This window comes from Brassica napus, unplaced genomic scaffold (genome assembly GCF_020379485.1).
Source record: "Brassica napus cultivar Da-Ae unplaced genomic scaffold, Da-Ae ScsIHWf_2356;HRSCAF=3042, whole genome shotgun sequence".
NCBI classification, from domain to species: Eukaryota; Viridiplantae; Streptophyta; class Magnoliopsida; order Brassicales; family Brassicaceae; genus Brassica; species Brassica napus.
In genome coordinates this window covers 1-15,562 of record NW_026015715.1, presented here as the reverse complement: position 1 = coordinate 15,562, position 15,562 = coordinate 1, and the positions used below count along the sequence as shown (strand labels likewise).

Genomic DNA, 15,562 nt, shown 5'->3' with positions numbered 1-15,562 from the left:
GTGTACGATCAGATTTTCATTAGAAACGAAGCTTTACGTGATGGATCTCTCTCTAATTTGCTTGACCTTAAGCTGATTGGTTCGTTCTTTCTCCTTGGACCTTGTCTATCTGTGGTCACCAAGTTCTGACGTGTAAGACGTATCTACCATTTTCACACGATGATGGAACGTTATCCGAACCACATGGATGAGTATTGGTGACGAGGCAGATTCAGCGATTTGATCAACTACGTAAAGAAACAAAGATCATGTTACGTATTACATAAGAAAATTTCTCAAATCACCTTGTTGGCTTCTAGAGTTTCCTACATTTTCAGAGTTGTGTATGTAACGAAGTAAAGCTACAAATCACTAGAACGAGTCTTAAGTAACATGTTACAACATAAGTTAAGTTACAAGCTTTCCACTATAAGCTTATTAAATAAGGTCACCAACTCTCATGCCATGTTTGGCTCCTCGTCTTGAGGGTTCTCGAGAGCTGTTATATGCTTCTTAAACAAAGTCGCAGCTTCTTCCCTCTCCTCAAGCCGTCCCAGCTTGTCGTATACCATCGCCATTAAATAAAAAGCTTCAGCTGCCAATTCATGGTACTGCCACAACAAACGCAATGATTAGCAAGTGAACAGACGGTAATTCACGATATACTAGAATCCGAAACAAATTATGCATCGATGAGCTAAACCGAAGCTGGATCTAGTTTAACCAATAGCAGCATAGCATCTTTTATGCAATATGGCGATAGAACAGAGTTCAGGCTTGTTTCTGAAACTAAAGCTACATAGCATTCTTATTGGCATAAGTTACCTCCAAAGCTTGGAGCTCATCTGAAGCTTGCCTCAGAGAATCCAGGACAGTGTCAGAATCTGTGGAAACTGGCGGAATATATTCACAGCCAATTCATACAAAAATTATGATCATGCAACCAAGAGCATGAACTATATATAGCCAAAGCAAGTACAAGACAACAAAAGCTACCTGAAAAGCTTGGGTCAGACAGATAGCAGTTTGCTTCAAAGATGTATGCTCGAGCGCGTAATTCCAGACCTCCATGGCCGAGAATCATAGGGAAAGCCCCATGCAAAAGGTCTAACGCCCGTTTGGCATGATTTGATCCAAGACCAAGCCAAAGCTCGGCCAGCGTGAGAGTAGCTGATGCTTTGAGAAGATCCAAATTGAATGACTGGCAAAAAGAGATGCTTGCCAGCGCATACGGAAGACCCAGGACTGCATTTCCTGACTTCTGAGAACCAGAAAAAGGGGAATCGAAAGGTAAAGGCGGGTCAGAAAACTTATACAGAACTGAAAAAAACGATATGTAGTCCAATGACTTAGCAGCAGAGGCACAGAACATTCAGAAGAAATGCATGCATGGGAGGAAAACAAAACCTAGAAAAAATGTTACTACTGCAAGGTCGTACGGTGACAAATATTCAATGAAATATAAGATTCCAATCAGTGCGCTTTCAAGCTACCAAGTTCTTGTGCCATGAAATACCTTATGGATCTCTGCAAGCAGAAGAAGAACAGAGGCCTTTTCGATTTGCAAATTGAATTTGTGGCACGTACAGAAGAGGGAGTGTGCCACATTTGCTGCCTGTAGAGAACATAGTAACAAAGTAAAATGACGATACACTAACAAAGCATAGCTCCTTGAAAACAAAACAGATGGTCAGCAAGGATTTTGAACAAACCTGGCTATACTGTTTTGCTGCAAGCAACGTCCTAGCTTCACGAAGGCTTGCTTCTACTTTCAGCTCCATGTCTACACCCATGGTGGTTGATGCCAAGCCTCCTAGCTCGTTGCACATTCGTTGAGCTAGTTTTAGATTCCCACTAATGGATTTAACAAAGTTAGAATGGCTGATTTAAGAGAACAAATTCAGTACAAAGAGAGCTTTCTGTTCACATTCTATTTTCCCAACGAATGTTTTACACATTTTCAAAGAATTTGAATCTACCTACATAAACTTCAGACAATACACTAAGTGATCACAGACGGCAGGCAAATGAATCAACTTCGCAGGTTTTCTGAGGTTGTTTAAGCAAATTATCAAACAGAAGCATATTCTTTAGACTTCATGAGTGATGTATAATAGTGAAACTCCGGGACGGAATTACTAAGTTGGTTAGACACCCCCTTTCTTTCTTGTATCCATGAAGCTTATCTGGATTAGGAGACATAATTTAACAAGAGAAGTGGCATGTATAGGACTGGGAACCTTACCGATGCAAGGCATGTTCATGTAGTAGCTGCAACTTGAGCAACAATATTTTTGATTTTGATACGGTTAAGAACTTTTCCTCCGCAATCTTAAGAGCAGCAAAGGCATCTGCAACAGCATTTGTTTCAGAAAAAGGCCAATGTAGGGGGAAAAATGGAGTAAGATCTTAATAAACTTAATCAGGAAAATGAACAAAAAGTTAAGATCTTTGTACACTGACATGTCATTTCTTTTACAAAAACATAATATTCAGGTATAACTTATTGAATGAGCATCAAGGTACTTTTGTATAGGTTCGTTCAAAATTGAATGGCAGGTACGTAAAACAGGTGTTCATGACCTTGCGCACAGAATCTAACCTTTGTATCCCTTATATAGTGCCAAATGTTGAATGAGCTTCAAGTATGCTAGCTCTGCGTCAGATGAACTATAGATGCAAGAAATATATAAAAATCACGCAAAACGAATGTAAGAGATCGTTCTAGAAAAGATAAAGAGATGAAAGGGAAGAGGGAAAGGAGCTGAGAGTATAACAAGCAAGTGATATTTTAAGGGAAATTACCTCGAAGAATCACCAAATAAAGTTGCATACACCAAGGTATTCATCCGAGCCATAGGAGCGCTAACAAAAACAAGGGATTAATAAATTACAGTAAATTAACAGATAAAGTTCCTAAGTTTACTTGTTAGAAAGGTAATGTCGGTAAATGGAATGCGTGAGTTATGAGTTCGTCAACATCAAGGGTTTGAGCGGTGATCAATTTTACCTGCCATATAACTCCCATGAAGTTGCCCGTAGTAAATAAGAAGCGCCTATTATTTGTGATACAGATCCAGGAATCGAGACCAAGTGATCACAGAACTGGAAGAAAGTCGAACTCTTTCTAGAACCGGATTCCTGAGAAAACACAGGTTGACCCCATGGTTTTTGCAAGTCTTTGAGCCAAACGGAGCTTAATGAACCATCAATTGTCATTGTAGAGCTTTCAGCAGAAAAGTCACTAAGTAGGTGTGCACCTAGTCTTATCTCCTGTCATAGATTAATTAAGGACTGGTTAGACCTCAAAAGATGATATGGATATTTCACTCTTAGCATAATAATTAGTTGGCATATTCAGTACCTTGCAGACACTAACTGGACAAGTTTTATGACGCACAGAAGCTTTGGGACCAAACGAAAGCAGAGGCCTCTGCACATGCTGTACAACAACAAAATAACTTTTCTGATTTAGCGTATACCAAAGATTAGAAAAACTAAGATATGGATTTTTTTCTTGCAAGTTGCCAATTATCAGAGAAGCAGAGCAAAAAAAACAAATAGATAATTTGAATGTTAAAGTTCGTGGACTAACCATCAACTCAAACTTAGCCATCGCAAGATGATTAGAAGCCACTAAGCGTCTTAACTTTAGAGTATCAGCTCTCCTCAAAGACTCTTTCAGGAGAATGTACACCCTTTGTTGTACAGATAATAAAGACGCAGTGCTAGTGACGGGTGAGTACGAGGATCCAAGAACACTAGTGGTACTTGCAATGCCCATTTCTGATAACAAGTTGCTCATTGCTGCTAGTGTATAGGCTAGACAAGTATCATTGCTATGCTGCAGTATCAATAAACGTCTTAAATACCACAAATGAACTAAAGCTTGAACAACATTTTTTTCAAACAATATAAGCTGTTAATGCTGTTCATGTGAATTCATATTCGACCCAATTAATAGCAATGTGATCCATCCAGCATGTACCTAATAGAACAAATTTTATATCTGCTAAGACTAGACTGCCCCTTTGGACCACCTAGAAATCAGTACGTATATATGGGAGTATATTAAGAGTCAGTGCAATAATTTGGAAATCTAAACATAACTGGTGTGAAGAGTCCTAAATCGCTTACAGAACTTAGTGATATACGAATAGATTAAAATAGCTCAATATTCAGCTTATAGAAACTTTAATAAAAATACACGTCCTGCAGGAATTTATCAAACGCACCACTTTCTACATAATAAACTATAAACAGAGCTAACAATAGATGAATAAAACGACATATACCTGTTGGGATACACGCACAGCTTCAGTCAAAACCTGCGATTAAGGAGAAACCATATTATGAGAAAACGAAACAACGATAAGGCCCAATGTCATGTCTAGTGATATCATTTATAAATATATGAAGTTAAGATTCGAAAAAAAAATTAAGTTAAGATAGCAAGTCTAACAGTTACTAAATTCACAGTGACGTGTGAAGGTTAGTGTTGCTTCTTTATTTACGCAAACCGAGCTCACAAGTGTTTAGACGAATATACTAAGGCTAAGACACCATAAGAAAGAGAAACGTCAAGTAAAAACTTGCAAAAGCCTGCCTCACCTCAAACACATCACTGATTACATGGGTTCATTTTGAAATTTCTCAAGTAAAATATGTATATACACAGAAGATGATCTAAGTAGCTCATTAAGATTTCAAGTAATCTATCAAAGTAAGGGTGTGAGGTTATCACATTCAAGATACATAACAAATGAGCATCACTTACTATTAGCCTCACCAACAGCCCAGTAAACTATGAACTACCTAATGTACGACTTGGTCTACTAGGCAGGATTTATGTGTTAGAACAAGTCTTTAGCAACGGAAGCTATTGGGAGAAATTAATGCTCACCTCTAAAGCCAGATTAGGATGCCCAAAGCGGAAATGCATCATTCCCAAACATAACAAAGCAATCTCGTACCTTCCATACATGCTGCAACCAGTTGAAGGAAGAACAAGGTCAAATCCCTCAGTCCCTGCACTTTTAGACAATGGAACATGGATCAGCTCATATCTGGAAAACAGTTCCTAGTGCCACATATATAACAGGCAAACACAACTGGATATTTACAGGAGTCACACGCAAGCGATAAAAGCCTCCATCATATTATTATTATTATTATTATCATATACTGATATGAAGTAGCGGAAAAAAGCTAAGAGTACAGATTACCTGTAATCAAAGTAACGGAGAAGATTTTCCAAAGCAGCAAAATAGTCATCGCTGTGAAGTTTATTCAAGTAACGCAAAAAGTGAACCTGCATCATTGCAATGCCGTCAATAACATGCCAGAATATCAAAGGAATCAAATAATGAATAGCTTCTGAATCCACTGCAAAGGAAAATGCTAAGAAAGCAAGACATTACACGATGCAACTCAGGGGCTAAATTTTGAAGCTTCTGAAGGAAACTTTCAATCGAACTTGAAGACAATGAACTTCCATGGCTGACATCATATTATCAGGAGATGAAAGTCAAAACTATTAGCAATACTTTTGACAGAAATATATCAAATACTAATGAAATAGAGACTTTACGTTTCAATTGCATCAGCCTGCTCCATTAAAAAGCCTTGTATCTGATAATTTGTCCGAAGGAATAATGACTCATCAACCAGAGTATCATTAACTGTACTTGAGGAGGCACAAGCAAGTTGAGTAGCCTCTGCTTTCTTCGTGTTGGTGCTTGATTTCTCCTTCCTAGTAACTAGCAAACATGCATGTTTCATTTGTTCTGCGCGTTACATACGAATGAAATCCCCCAAATTTTATTTTTCAGAGTATATTGTTTCTACTTTAAGGAAGGGATATATCTTCAGAAGCCCAATTTTAAACAAAAATGAAAATCTATAAGGTATCATACAAACACTCCACAAATCATCCAAGAACAATATGACACAGGTTAAACTTTGATCCTATCATTGATGGTTATCCATCAGCAAAAACATTTTAACAAAAGGATACGCGGAAAACGACATTTAAATTACAGCCAAACTATATTTCCTCAATATTTTCAAGCACCTGAGACTCTGAGAAACTTTAAGTTTAATTTGAGCACAAATGAGTGAATCAAAAGGGATATACCTTCTGTCACTTTGAAAAGTGCTTCCGGCGTATGAAGGTGAAAAGGGACCCTTCCACTAGCATTTTTCTGTAGCTCTATTTCTTCGGTTGCTTTATCCATTATATATTTCTCCATATCCATCTGATCATGTTGTATTAACGACCCCAGGTTATCATTAGATGCATCATACTGAGCAGAGCTTGAATGGGCTTCTCTGCAGTAGACTTCAATGCTTGTAAACAGATGACAAACTCCCTGCAAAGGATTCACATATAAATAGAATAGACGTTTGTTTCAGACATTTACTTTGTGTTTCAGTAGCATAAAGACAGTAGACCAAAATGACTAGGAAAAGGGAGAGAGATCAGGAGTTTTGGTTGATATTAATTCAGAACATTACAGCTGGAGTTGTACACATTTCAACCATCTGTCAGAGTTCAGCCGTTAGATCTCATATTATAAAGCACAATTTACAATAAAGTAGAATTGACATTTATTGAATCCGAGTTATAGACCCAAAACCATCAAACTAAATACCAAACACTTCTTTTAGGATCATAAGTCGAATAGAAGAAGTATTACTTAGTCTCAACAATCAAACAAGAACAATAAAAACGTAAAAAGCAACAATACCTCGAACGACAAAAGGTTAAACGCCAAAATGCAACGACGAACGAACATTCCCAAGTTACTATTCGGATCCAAAATAATCTGATCATCTTGCGCAGCTACTGAATCAAGGCTCCCGAGTATTCCTACATACAAAGAGATTTGATAACTAACAAGACTCACACATGATGAAAACAGATTCTTAGAGGAAACGAGCAGAGCTAACCTCGCATGTCATTAAAGAAGTTCAATAGGTCATCAGGTGAAGTCAGAGAGGAAAATCTATTAGTTAAATGGTCAGTGAGCCACGCATCCATGTCTTCCCCAACCTCCCTCAACTGGTTGATGAGATTTTCCAGCTTCGGCTCAAATATATCATCACAAGACTGCAATCAATAAGTCTCGTCAGTTCAATTATGAGCCTTGAAATCGTTAACACAAGATAATATGAAATAAAGTCGATCGAGCAAGCATAAGCTCCGAGTATGAGAGAATGTATGAGATAATGCTAATTTCGAAGAGAAAACGAAAGAGTGGAACCTTGGTGAGAGAGAGCAAGTAGAGGCCGAGGCGGTTGTGCTGAGAAATGGAAGAGAAAGGGAAGGGGAGAGACATCTGAGCAGAGGGCGCGTATAACTGCAGGAGAATGCAAACGGAGATCTTGTGCGGAGTCACCGCAAAAGCGCCGGCTGTTCTCGTTAATCCGGCCATCTCTGTCGCCGCCGCTAAAGTACAATCGCTCTCTCGCCGGTTATTTCCTCCGAGAAGCAGACGGGATTAGGTCACTGGGGGGGGGATTTACTTATTTTGAAGTTTTGACTCGAGTCTGTCACCGGGAAAGGTTTGAAATGAATTAACAAAAATCTTGGAAGAACCGGTTATTTCATGCCGTCCGGTTTAGAGTATCGGTTACCTAGAGGCCGGGTGTGAAACCGCTATAAAAGTATAAGTTTACAACAGTACCAACAACAACGGGGATGTAGCTCAGATGGTAGAGCGCTCGCTTAGCATGCGAGAGGTACGGGGATCGATACCCCGCATCTCCATTTTTTAAATTTATGAAATTATCCGATTTTTTTTTATGTTTTTTTCCTTGTTTCTCACGTGAATCACGTTTAATGTTCATTTTCAAACCTAACTTGATCGTTGACTTGGAACATTTCACAAGTGTTAACTTTAAAGAAGGAACTGTTAGTTTAATCTCGGCAATCAATATCTTTGCATAAACGAGAAAACAACAATGGAGTCATCGGCCACTGTTGCATTTGATCGTTCAGTTCAGCTAAAAGCTTTCGACGAGACCAAGATCGGCGTGAAAGGCCTTGTCGACGCCGGAATCTCAGAGATTCCCGCCATATTCCGTGCACCTCCGGCTACTATAACAACCCCAAAACCACCTTCTTCGTCGCAGTTCACCATCCCAACAATCGATCTCCAAGGAGGCGCGGACTCGATCTCGCGGCGGGATTTGTTGGTGGAGAAGATCGGAGACGCGGCTGAGAGATGGGGCTTCTTCCAGGTGATCAATCACGGTATCTCGCTAGATGTGCAGGAGAGGATGAAAAAAGGGGTTCGTGAGTTTCACGAGCAAGACCCGGAAGTGAGGAAAGGGTTCTACTCTAGAGATCCGAGTAGTAAGTTGGTTTACAGTAGCAACTTCGATCTGTATAGCTCACCGGCTGCTAACTGGAGGGATACACTCGGTTGTTATACGGCCCCAGATCCTCCTACACCAGAAGACTTGCCAGCCGTTTGTGGGTATGGTTTTAAATATGTAACAAAACTTTGTTATAATCAATTACTAGATGATCACCCGCACGACCGTGCGGGTTTTCTTTAATAGTAAAATATTTTAGAATATGCAATACAATATATCAATAAATTAATAAAATTTGGTGTTATATATTATCTAATTTATAATAATATTTGTGTGACGTATAATATTATTATTATATATATATTTTTTTTTGTAACAAAATTTATTTTGAAAACATTATTATGTAACAATACTGATTTACATAATTTTTGTTTTATTCTAAATTTGAAACATACGTGGAAACTAAATTAAGTTGAACCTACATAATAGAGAATTTGGTATATAGTTATTAATTAAGCCAATTTAGTATAGATGTTTAAATAATAAACCGAATTGTTTTTTTAACTTAAGAGAATACACAGACGTTAATAATAGTAGAGTAAAATTTTATATATACGATATGAATAAAGATCAAATGTTTCGTCTATGAAAGAATGTGTAAATTAGTTGTATTACATAGTAAAAATATTTAAAGGTGAGACTTTTAATTGGTCTAAATTAAAAAATCACATATGAAATAAATTATTTTTTTGCTAAATAGATAAAAAATTTTGTTTTTTAATTAGAAATAGAAATGAATATTTATTTTTAAAAACCCTTTAAAATACTTCTTAAATTTAATTTTGAAAATTAAATCAATTTAAAATTGTTATTATCATTAAAATATTATTAAAAGTATTTTATATACTTTTTAATTTTTTTTACAATCAAACTAAACTAAAATTTAGTCTCTAATTCTACTTTTTGATAATTAAAATTTTAGTTAACTAATTTTGAAAATATATTTTAAAAAGATTCTAAAAGATATTTGAAAGATTTTGTTAGACATTTCTTTAAGATATTTATTAGTATTTCAAATAAAAATAAAGATATTAAAATATATTAAAATTAAGTTACGTAAAATTTAATAATTTTTTCAAGGATAATCCAAATAAAAAATCACACACGAAATAAGTCATGACTTCTATTTTAATAGAATAGATAATAATAAAAGAGTAACAATCAAATAGTGGATGATTTATTAACAAGAACATGTTTTATAGTCTGGTTTGTAATCTAGTCTAAGCATAAATCATTTGGTTTGTCATGATCGATTTTTATTGGATATCTAAATTGATTAACAGATCGATAACTTGATTTGAAACCAAAAAATTTAATTAAGAGATATTAGGAAGGAGATTAAAACCATAGTAAGCATATGTCTGAATATGTCTGCACCAAACGTGTGTCTTATGTTTATTTTCTTTGGTGGGAGATTTTGTTAGGGAGGTGATGATTGAATACTCAAAGGAAGTAATGAAAGTAGGTAAAATGCTTTTTGAGCTTCTCTCAGAAGCTCTAGGATTAAACACTAATCACCTCAAGGACATGGATTGCACCAACTCATTGCTGCTACTAGGCAATTATTACCCACCATGTCCTCAACCAGACCTTACTTTAGGCTTAACCAAACACTCAGACAACTCTTTTCTCACGGTTCTTCTTCAAGACCAAGTTGGAGGGCTACAAGTTCTCCATGATCAATACTGGGTTGATGTTCCTCCTGTCCCTGGAGCTCTTGTTGTCAACGTTGGAGACCTTCTCCAGGTTAACTAACTAACCTACACTTCTGAGCTTAATCAATGTTTTTAATCTTATTTAGCATTTTGTGCAGCTTATTACAAACGGCAAGTTCATAAGCGTGGAGCATCGGGTTTTGGCTAATAAAGCTGGACCGCGTATCTCAGTGGGGTGCTTCTTCAGTTCGTATTTGATGGCGAATCCTAGAGTTTATGGACCTATCAAAGAGCTTTTGTCTGAAGAAAACCCACCCATATATAGAGACACCACCATTACAGAGTATTCAAAGTTCTACAGATCCAAAGGTTTCGATGGTACCTCTGGATTACTATACCTCAAGATCTAAAGAATCCACGTTGAAGCACATGCACGTTTATGTTTAATAATGATGCTTACACTGTAATAACTTCTTGTTTAATAAGGCTGTGTTAGAGAGAGTGGGCCATAAACTGTCACAACCGGTTCATTTTCTATCAAACGCATTACAATATATTATCTATGGTCAGTGACTTTTATGTAGCAAGTGGTCACATGTCTATCAATGATATCTATAACCAGTGGTTCTGCTGTAAATCCAAGAAAAAAAAAACAATTTTTTCTTTTGTGTCAGATTGTTCTATTTTTTCAACACAAAGAACTATATGGAGACGACCAAGATTGGTTCATTCGATCGTATCAGTGAGCTTAAAGCTTTCGACGAGACGAAGACAGGTGTTAAAGGACTCGTCGACGCAGGAATAACACAGCTTCCACGCATCTTCCACGACTCACCTTCCAACTTATCAAACCCCAAGCCGCCTTCCTCTGACTTGCTACATCTCACGACGATTCCGACGATAGATCTCGAAGGACGAGTCTTCGAGGACGAGACTAAGCGCAAGAATACAGTTGATGGGATTAGAGACGCAGCAGAGAAGTGGGGTTTCTTCCAGGTGATCAACCATGGCGTTTCACTCGATCTTTTGGAAAGGATGAAAGATGGAGTTCGAAGGTTTAACGAGCAAGCCCCTGAAGTGAAGAAACAGTTCTACAGCCGAGATTTTAGGAGAGAGTTTGTGTATACAAGTAACTTCGATCTCTACACTTCATCAGCTGCTAGTTGGAGAGACACTTTCTCTTGTTACATGGCTCCAAATCCTCCCAAACCACAAGATCTTCCAGCTATTTGTAGGTACAATATGGCTTCATTTGCATTTTAACCTAACGATGAACCAGAGGTCATTAGCTCAACTGGGAAGGATCCTAACCATTGTGTCAGAGGTCCCCAGTTCTAGTCACCGATGGGACGAAACTAATATTACATGTTGTGGTTTCGTGCTTGGGGGATTACGGACTTAGTCCTTCAAAAAAAAAAACTAACGATGATTTGAAATTTGTGTAACCTCTCTATGTATTCATATGGTGGAAAGTGTTTCAGGGATGTAATGTTTGAATACTCAAAGCAAGCGATGAGTTTGGGAGAGTTTCTGTTTGAGCTTATATCAGAAGCTCTAGGGTTGAACCGTAATCACCTCAAGGAGATTGATTGCTCCAAGGGCTTGCGCATGCTTTGCCACTACTACCCACCATGTCCAGAGCCTGACCTAACTTTAGGCACCACTAAACACAGCGACATCGCTTTCCTTACTGTCCTCCTTCCGGATCAGATCGAAGGGCTTCAAGTTCTCCGTGAAGTGTACTGGTTCGATGTTCCTCATGTTCCCGGTGCACTCATCATCAACGTCGGAGACCTTCTGCAGGCAAGTTTCTGTTCACAATCAATGCCTTCTGCTCAGATTTGTCTCAGCTCGTAACAAAGTTGTTTTGGTTGGTCTGATGCAGCTTGTAACAAACGACAAGTTCATCAGTTCAGAACATAGAGTCTTGGCAAACAGAGCTACAAAAGCTAGAGTCTCGGTCGCCTGTTTCTTCACAACCGGCATTAGACCGAATCCTAGAATATACGGACCAATTAGAGAGCTTGTGTCTGAAAATAACCCTCCAAAGTACAGAGAGATCACCGTTAAGGAGTTGGCTGCTCACCGCGATGCCAAAGGACTCGACGGATCTAATTTGCTCCATTTTAAAATATGAGGAGAACATTGTGAGCTTACTGTTTTTTTCTCACATATATTCAACATGGATATATGTAAATCATGTCTACGTTTGTAGATTATAATTACTTTGAGAAAATTATCAAAAGAGTGTTGAGGAAGGTTTATAAACAGTGATGTACGTTTTACTCTACAAGAATCTTAAGAGCACGATTATTGGGAGGTTCTTAGGGTAGAGTTCTTAACGGAATATAAGAACTCGTCTCTTAACTTTTAACTAAAAAAGCTACGAACCGTGTCTTAAAACTCTTATTTAGAGCCGGTTCTTAACTTTTTTAGTTAAAAGTTAAGAGACAGATTCTTATATTCCGTTAAGAACTCCACCTTAAGAACCCTCCAATAATCCAGTTCTTATGAAGTTCAATAAAAGCCGGAAATAAGAGTATCTTCATTGCTCATGAATCATGATATCCGTACGTAAGTATCACTGTTCCGTACGAGGGCCAAGTTTCAGAAGGAAACTACCGAGCTTGGTTTTCACTCAATGCTGAATCTTCGATATGTCCTAGTCTTCTTCATTCTCCATCACTTCAAGTTTATGTAACATCCCGAATTGTGATATATGAAAAAACTTAAGAGAATTGATTTGACTACCTATGTTATTAAAGTTGACTTACCTTTTCCGTCAAACATCCGTTTAGAACTCCAGAGTTAAGCGTGTTTGGGCTGTAGTAGTGAAAGGATAAGTGATCTATCGAGAAGTGATTCGCGATAGTGTATGAGTAAGGTCAAAGCACGGGAATGGTCATGTGGTGATTGCAGAGTCAATAAACAATGATTTCGAGCCTTCGGAAAAATGGGCGTGGATGGCCCATTAGCCGTGAACTGTCGGGGCATTATAGTTTACTGCATCGCACACATTTTATAAGACGTGTGTCTCTTCTCCTAGGCTAGTTGAGATTTAAGGTTAGTACCTTCGAGGGAATAAACTAAGCATATGTCGGAATCTCTGTCTCTATTACTCAAGTCCTTTACATATTTTCAATGTGTGATTTTCTCTCCAACATCACCTCAAGGACATGGACTGCACCAATTCATTGCTGCTGCTAGGCCATTATTACCCTCCGTGTCCTAAACCAGACCTGACTCTAGGCTTAACCAAATACTCAGACAACTCTTTTCTCACGGTTCTTCTTCAAGACCAAGTCGGAGGGCTACAAGTTCTCCATGACCAATACTGGATTGATGTTCCTCATGTCCCTGGAGCTCTTGTCGTCAACGTTGGAGACCTTATCCAGGTTAACTAACTAACTAACCTACACTTCTGACTTCTGAGCTTTTTTCTATTTTTTTGAAACACAAACTTCATTCATTCATTAAATACTTCAAGCAGTGTTAGGTGAGATCATTATGGCAAGCTCAGCAACCAGAGCCTGCTTAGCCAATGTATTTGCATCACAGTTTTTCTCACGAGAGATCCAAATAAATGAAATAAAATCAAATTAGTTCATAAGCGTGGAGCATCGTGTTTTGGCGAATGGAGCTGGACCGCGTATCCCAGTGGCGTGCTTCTTCAGTTCGTATTTGATGGCGAATCCACGAGTTTATTGACCAATCAAATAGATTTTGTCTGAACAAAAACCTCCATATATAGAGACACCACCATTACAGAGTATTCAAGTTCTACAGATCCAAAGGATTCGATGGTACCTCTGGATTATTATATCTCAAGATCTAAAGAATTTTTATGTTTAATAAGGATGCGTATAGGACTTTGGTTTCCCTGTAATAAAGTCTTGTTTAATTTAATTAAAAGCCAGCGGGCCAGAAACTGTCACAAACCGTCTATTTTCTATCAAACTTATTACAATCTATGGTCAGTGATTTTTTTGTAACAAGTGGTCACATGTCTATCGATGATGATAATCTATAACCAGTGGTTTGCTGTAAATCCAAGAAAATAAAATAAGTTTTTTTTTTCTGTATCATATTGTTCAGTTTTTTTTTCAGCGAACACTATGGAGACGACGAAGATTGCTGCATTGGATCGTATCAGTGAGCTTAAAGCTTTCGACGAGACAAAGACAGGTGTGAAAGGACTCGTCGACGCCGGAATAACACAGCTTCCACGCATCTTCCACGACTCACCTTCCAACTTAGCAAACCCCAAGTCGCCTTCCTCTGACTTGCTACATCTCGCGACGATCCCAACGATAGATCTCGAAGGAAGAGTCTTCGAGGACGAGACTAAGCGCAAGAATACGGTTGATGGGGTTAAAGACGCAGCAGAGAAATGGGGTTTCTTCCAGGTGGTCAACCATGGCGTTTCACTCGATCTTCTCGAGAGGATGAAAGATGGAGTTCGAAGGTTTAACGAGCAAGCCCCTGAAGTGAAGAAACAATACTACAGCCGAGATTTCAGGAGAGAGTTTGTGTATACAAGTAACTTCGATCTCTACAGTTCATCAGCTGCAAGTTGGAGAGACACTTTCTCTTGTTACTTGGCTCCAAATCCTCCCAAACCACAGGACCTGCCAGAGATTTGTAGGTACATAGCTTCACTTTCTTTTAACCTGATGTTTTGGTTGTGTCATCTCTCTCTCTCTCTCTCTCTCTCTCTCTCTCTCTATTCATATGGTGAAAAGTGTTTTAGGGATGTTATGTTGGAATACTCAAAGCAAGCGATGAGTCTAGGGGAGTTTCTATTTGAGCTTCTATCAGAAGCTCTAGGGTTGAACCCTAATCACCTCAAGGAGATTGATTGCTCCAAGGGCTTGCGCATGCTCTGCCATTACTACCCACCATGTCCAGAGCCTGACCTAACTTTAGGCGCAAGTAAACACAGTGACAGTTCTTTTCTTACCGTCCTTCTTCCGGATCAGATCGAAGGCTTCAAGTTCTGCGTGAAGGGTACTGGTTTGATGTTCCTCCTGTTCCTGGTGCACTCATCATCAACGTTGGAGACCTTCTCCAGGCAAGTTCTTGTTCACGATCAATGCCTTTTGCTCAGAATCTTCCTGTTGGTTCAAAGTTTTTATTTGTGGGCGGTTTTGATGTATGCAGCTTATAACAAACGACAAGTTCATCAGTTCGGAGCATAGAGTCTTGGCCAACAGAGCTACAAAAGCCAGAGTCTCAGTCGCCTGTTTCTTCACAACCGGCATTAGACCGAATCCTAGAATTTACGGACCATCAGAGAGCTTGTGTCTAAAGATAACCCTCCAAAGTACAGAGAGATCACAGTTATGGAGTTCGCTGCTCACCGCAGTGCCAAAGGACTTGACGGAACCTCTGATTTGCTCCATTTTAAAATATGGACATGGTCCATTATTATATCCACATTATATTACTAATATCTGCCTGAGATCCATTCGCATACTTTTATCTAAATTACTTGAAAAAATATTCATAAAGAGTGCCTGTAGATCCATAAACTGACGAGCTTGTTA

The 15,562-nt window shown here is 38.4% G+C and overlaps 2 protein-coding genes, 1 non-coding gene and 2 pseudogenes across 4 annotated transcripts; 4 read left to right on the top strand and 1 right to left on the bottom strand.

The window, feature by feature from the left end:
* Nucleotides 1-210: 210 nt before the first annotated feature.
* LOC125600656 (anaphase-promoting complex subunit 5-like) lies at nucleotides 211-7,543 on the bottom strand. 2 transcript variants are annotated; one of them, XM_048773280.1, is made up of 20 exons: nucleotides 7,245-7,543; nucleotides 6,931-7,090; nucleotides 6,729-6,850; nucleotides 6,116-6,350; nucleotides 5,570-5,765; nucleotides 5,400-5,478; nucleotides 5,205-5,290; nucleotides 4,883-5,012; nucleotides 4,275-4,307; nucleotides 3,575-3,823; nucleotides 3,344-3,421; nucleotides 2,990-3,252; nucleotides 2,785-2,844; nucleotides 2,582-2,649; nucleotides 2,225-2,330; nucleotides 1,692-1,833; nucleotides 1,496-1,594; nucleotides 976-1,240; nucleotides 805-872; nucleotides 211-590 (listed from the first exon to the last, which is right to left on the bottom strand). In XM_048773280.1, the coding sequence occupies exons 1-20, from the start codon at nucleotides 7,413-7,415 to the stop codon at nucleotides 438-440; spliced, it is 2,763 nt and encodes a 920-aa protein (XP_048629237.1). In that variant the 5' UTR covers nucleotides 7,416-7,543; the 3' UTR covers nucleotides 211-437. The 2 variants fall into 2 exon arrangements, with proteins under 2 accessions (XP_048629237.1, XP_048629238.1); XM_048773281.1 differs by having other exon boundaries at nucleotides 5,570-5,738.
* A 134-nt stretch (nucleotides 7,544-7,677) lies between these two features.
* TRNAA-AGC lies at nucleotides 7,678-7,750 on the top strand. Its single transcript has one exon. It is a non-coding gene; the product is annotated as a tRNA-Ala (tRNA).
* Nucleotides 7,751-7,878: 128 nt separating this feature from the next.
* Nucleotides 7,879-10,689, top strand: LOC106399736 (1-aminocyclopropane-1-carboxylate oxidase homolog 1-like). Its single transcript, XM_048773283.1, has 3 exons — nucleotides 7,879-8,462; nucleotides 9,786-10,107; nucleotides 10,175-10,689. Exons 1-3 carry the CDS (start codon nucleotides 7,945-7,947, stop codon nucleotides 10,424-10,426), a joined length of 1,092 nt encoding a protein of 363 aa, XP_048629240.1. The 5' UTR covers nucleotides 7,879-7,944; the 3' UTR covers nucleotides 10,427-10,689.
* LOC106399738 lies at nucleotides 10,622-12,329 on the top strand (annotated as a pseudogene).
* A 1,202-nt stretch (nucleotides 12,330-13,531) lies between these two features.
* Nucleotides 13,532-15,435, top strand: LOC106399735 (annotated as a pseudogene).
* Nucleotides 15,436-15,562: the final 127 nt, after the last annotated feature.

What these genes read in the sequence shown, in the direction of transcription:
- LOC125600656 (XM_048773280.1), bottom strand. Translation starts at nt 7,415, where the DNA reads ATGGCCGGATTAACGAGAACAGCCGGCGCTTTTGCGGTGACTCCGCAC. An exon ending in CTTCTTTAATGACATGCGAG is followed by an intron (nt 6,851 to 6,930) that starts GTTAGCTCTGCT and finishes CTTTGTATGTAG; the next exon opens with GAATACTCGGGAGCCTTGAT. An exon ending in CTGTGCGTGTATCCCAACAG is followed by an intron (nt 3,824 to 4,274) that starts GTATATGTCGTT and finishes TTGATACTGCAG; the next exon opens with CATAGCAATGATACTTGTCT.
- LOC106399736 (XM_048773283.1), top strand. Translation starts at nt 7,945, where the DNA reads ATGGAGTCATCGGCCACTGTTGCATTTGATCGTTCAGTTCAGCTAAAA. An exon ending in GACTTGCCAGCCGTTTGTGG is followed by an intron (nt 8,463 to 9,785) that starts GTATGGTTTTAA and finishes AGATTTTGTTAG; the next exon opens with GGAGGTGATGATTGAATACT. An exon ending in ACGTTGGAGACCTTCTCCAG is followed by an intron (nt 10,108 to 10,174) that starts GTTAACTAACTA and finishes CATTTTGTGCAG; the next exon opens with CTTATTACAAACGGCAAGTT.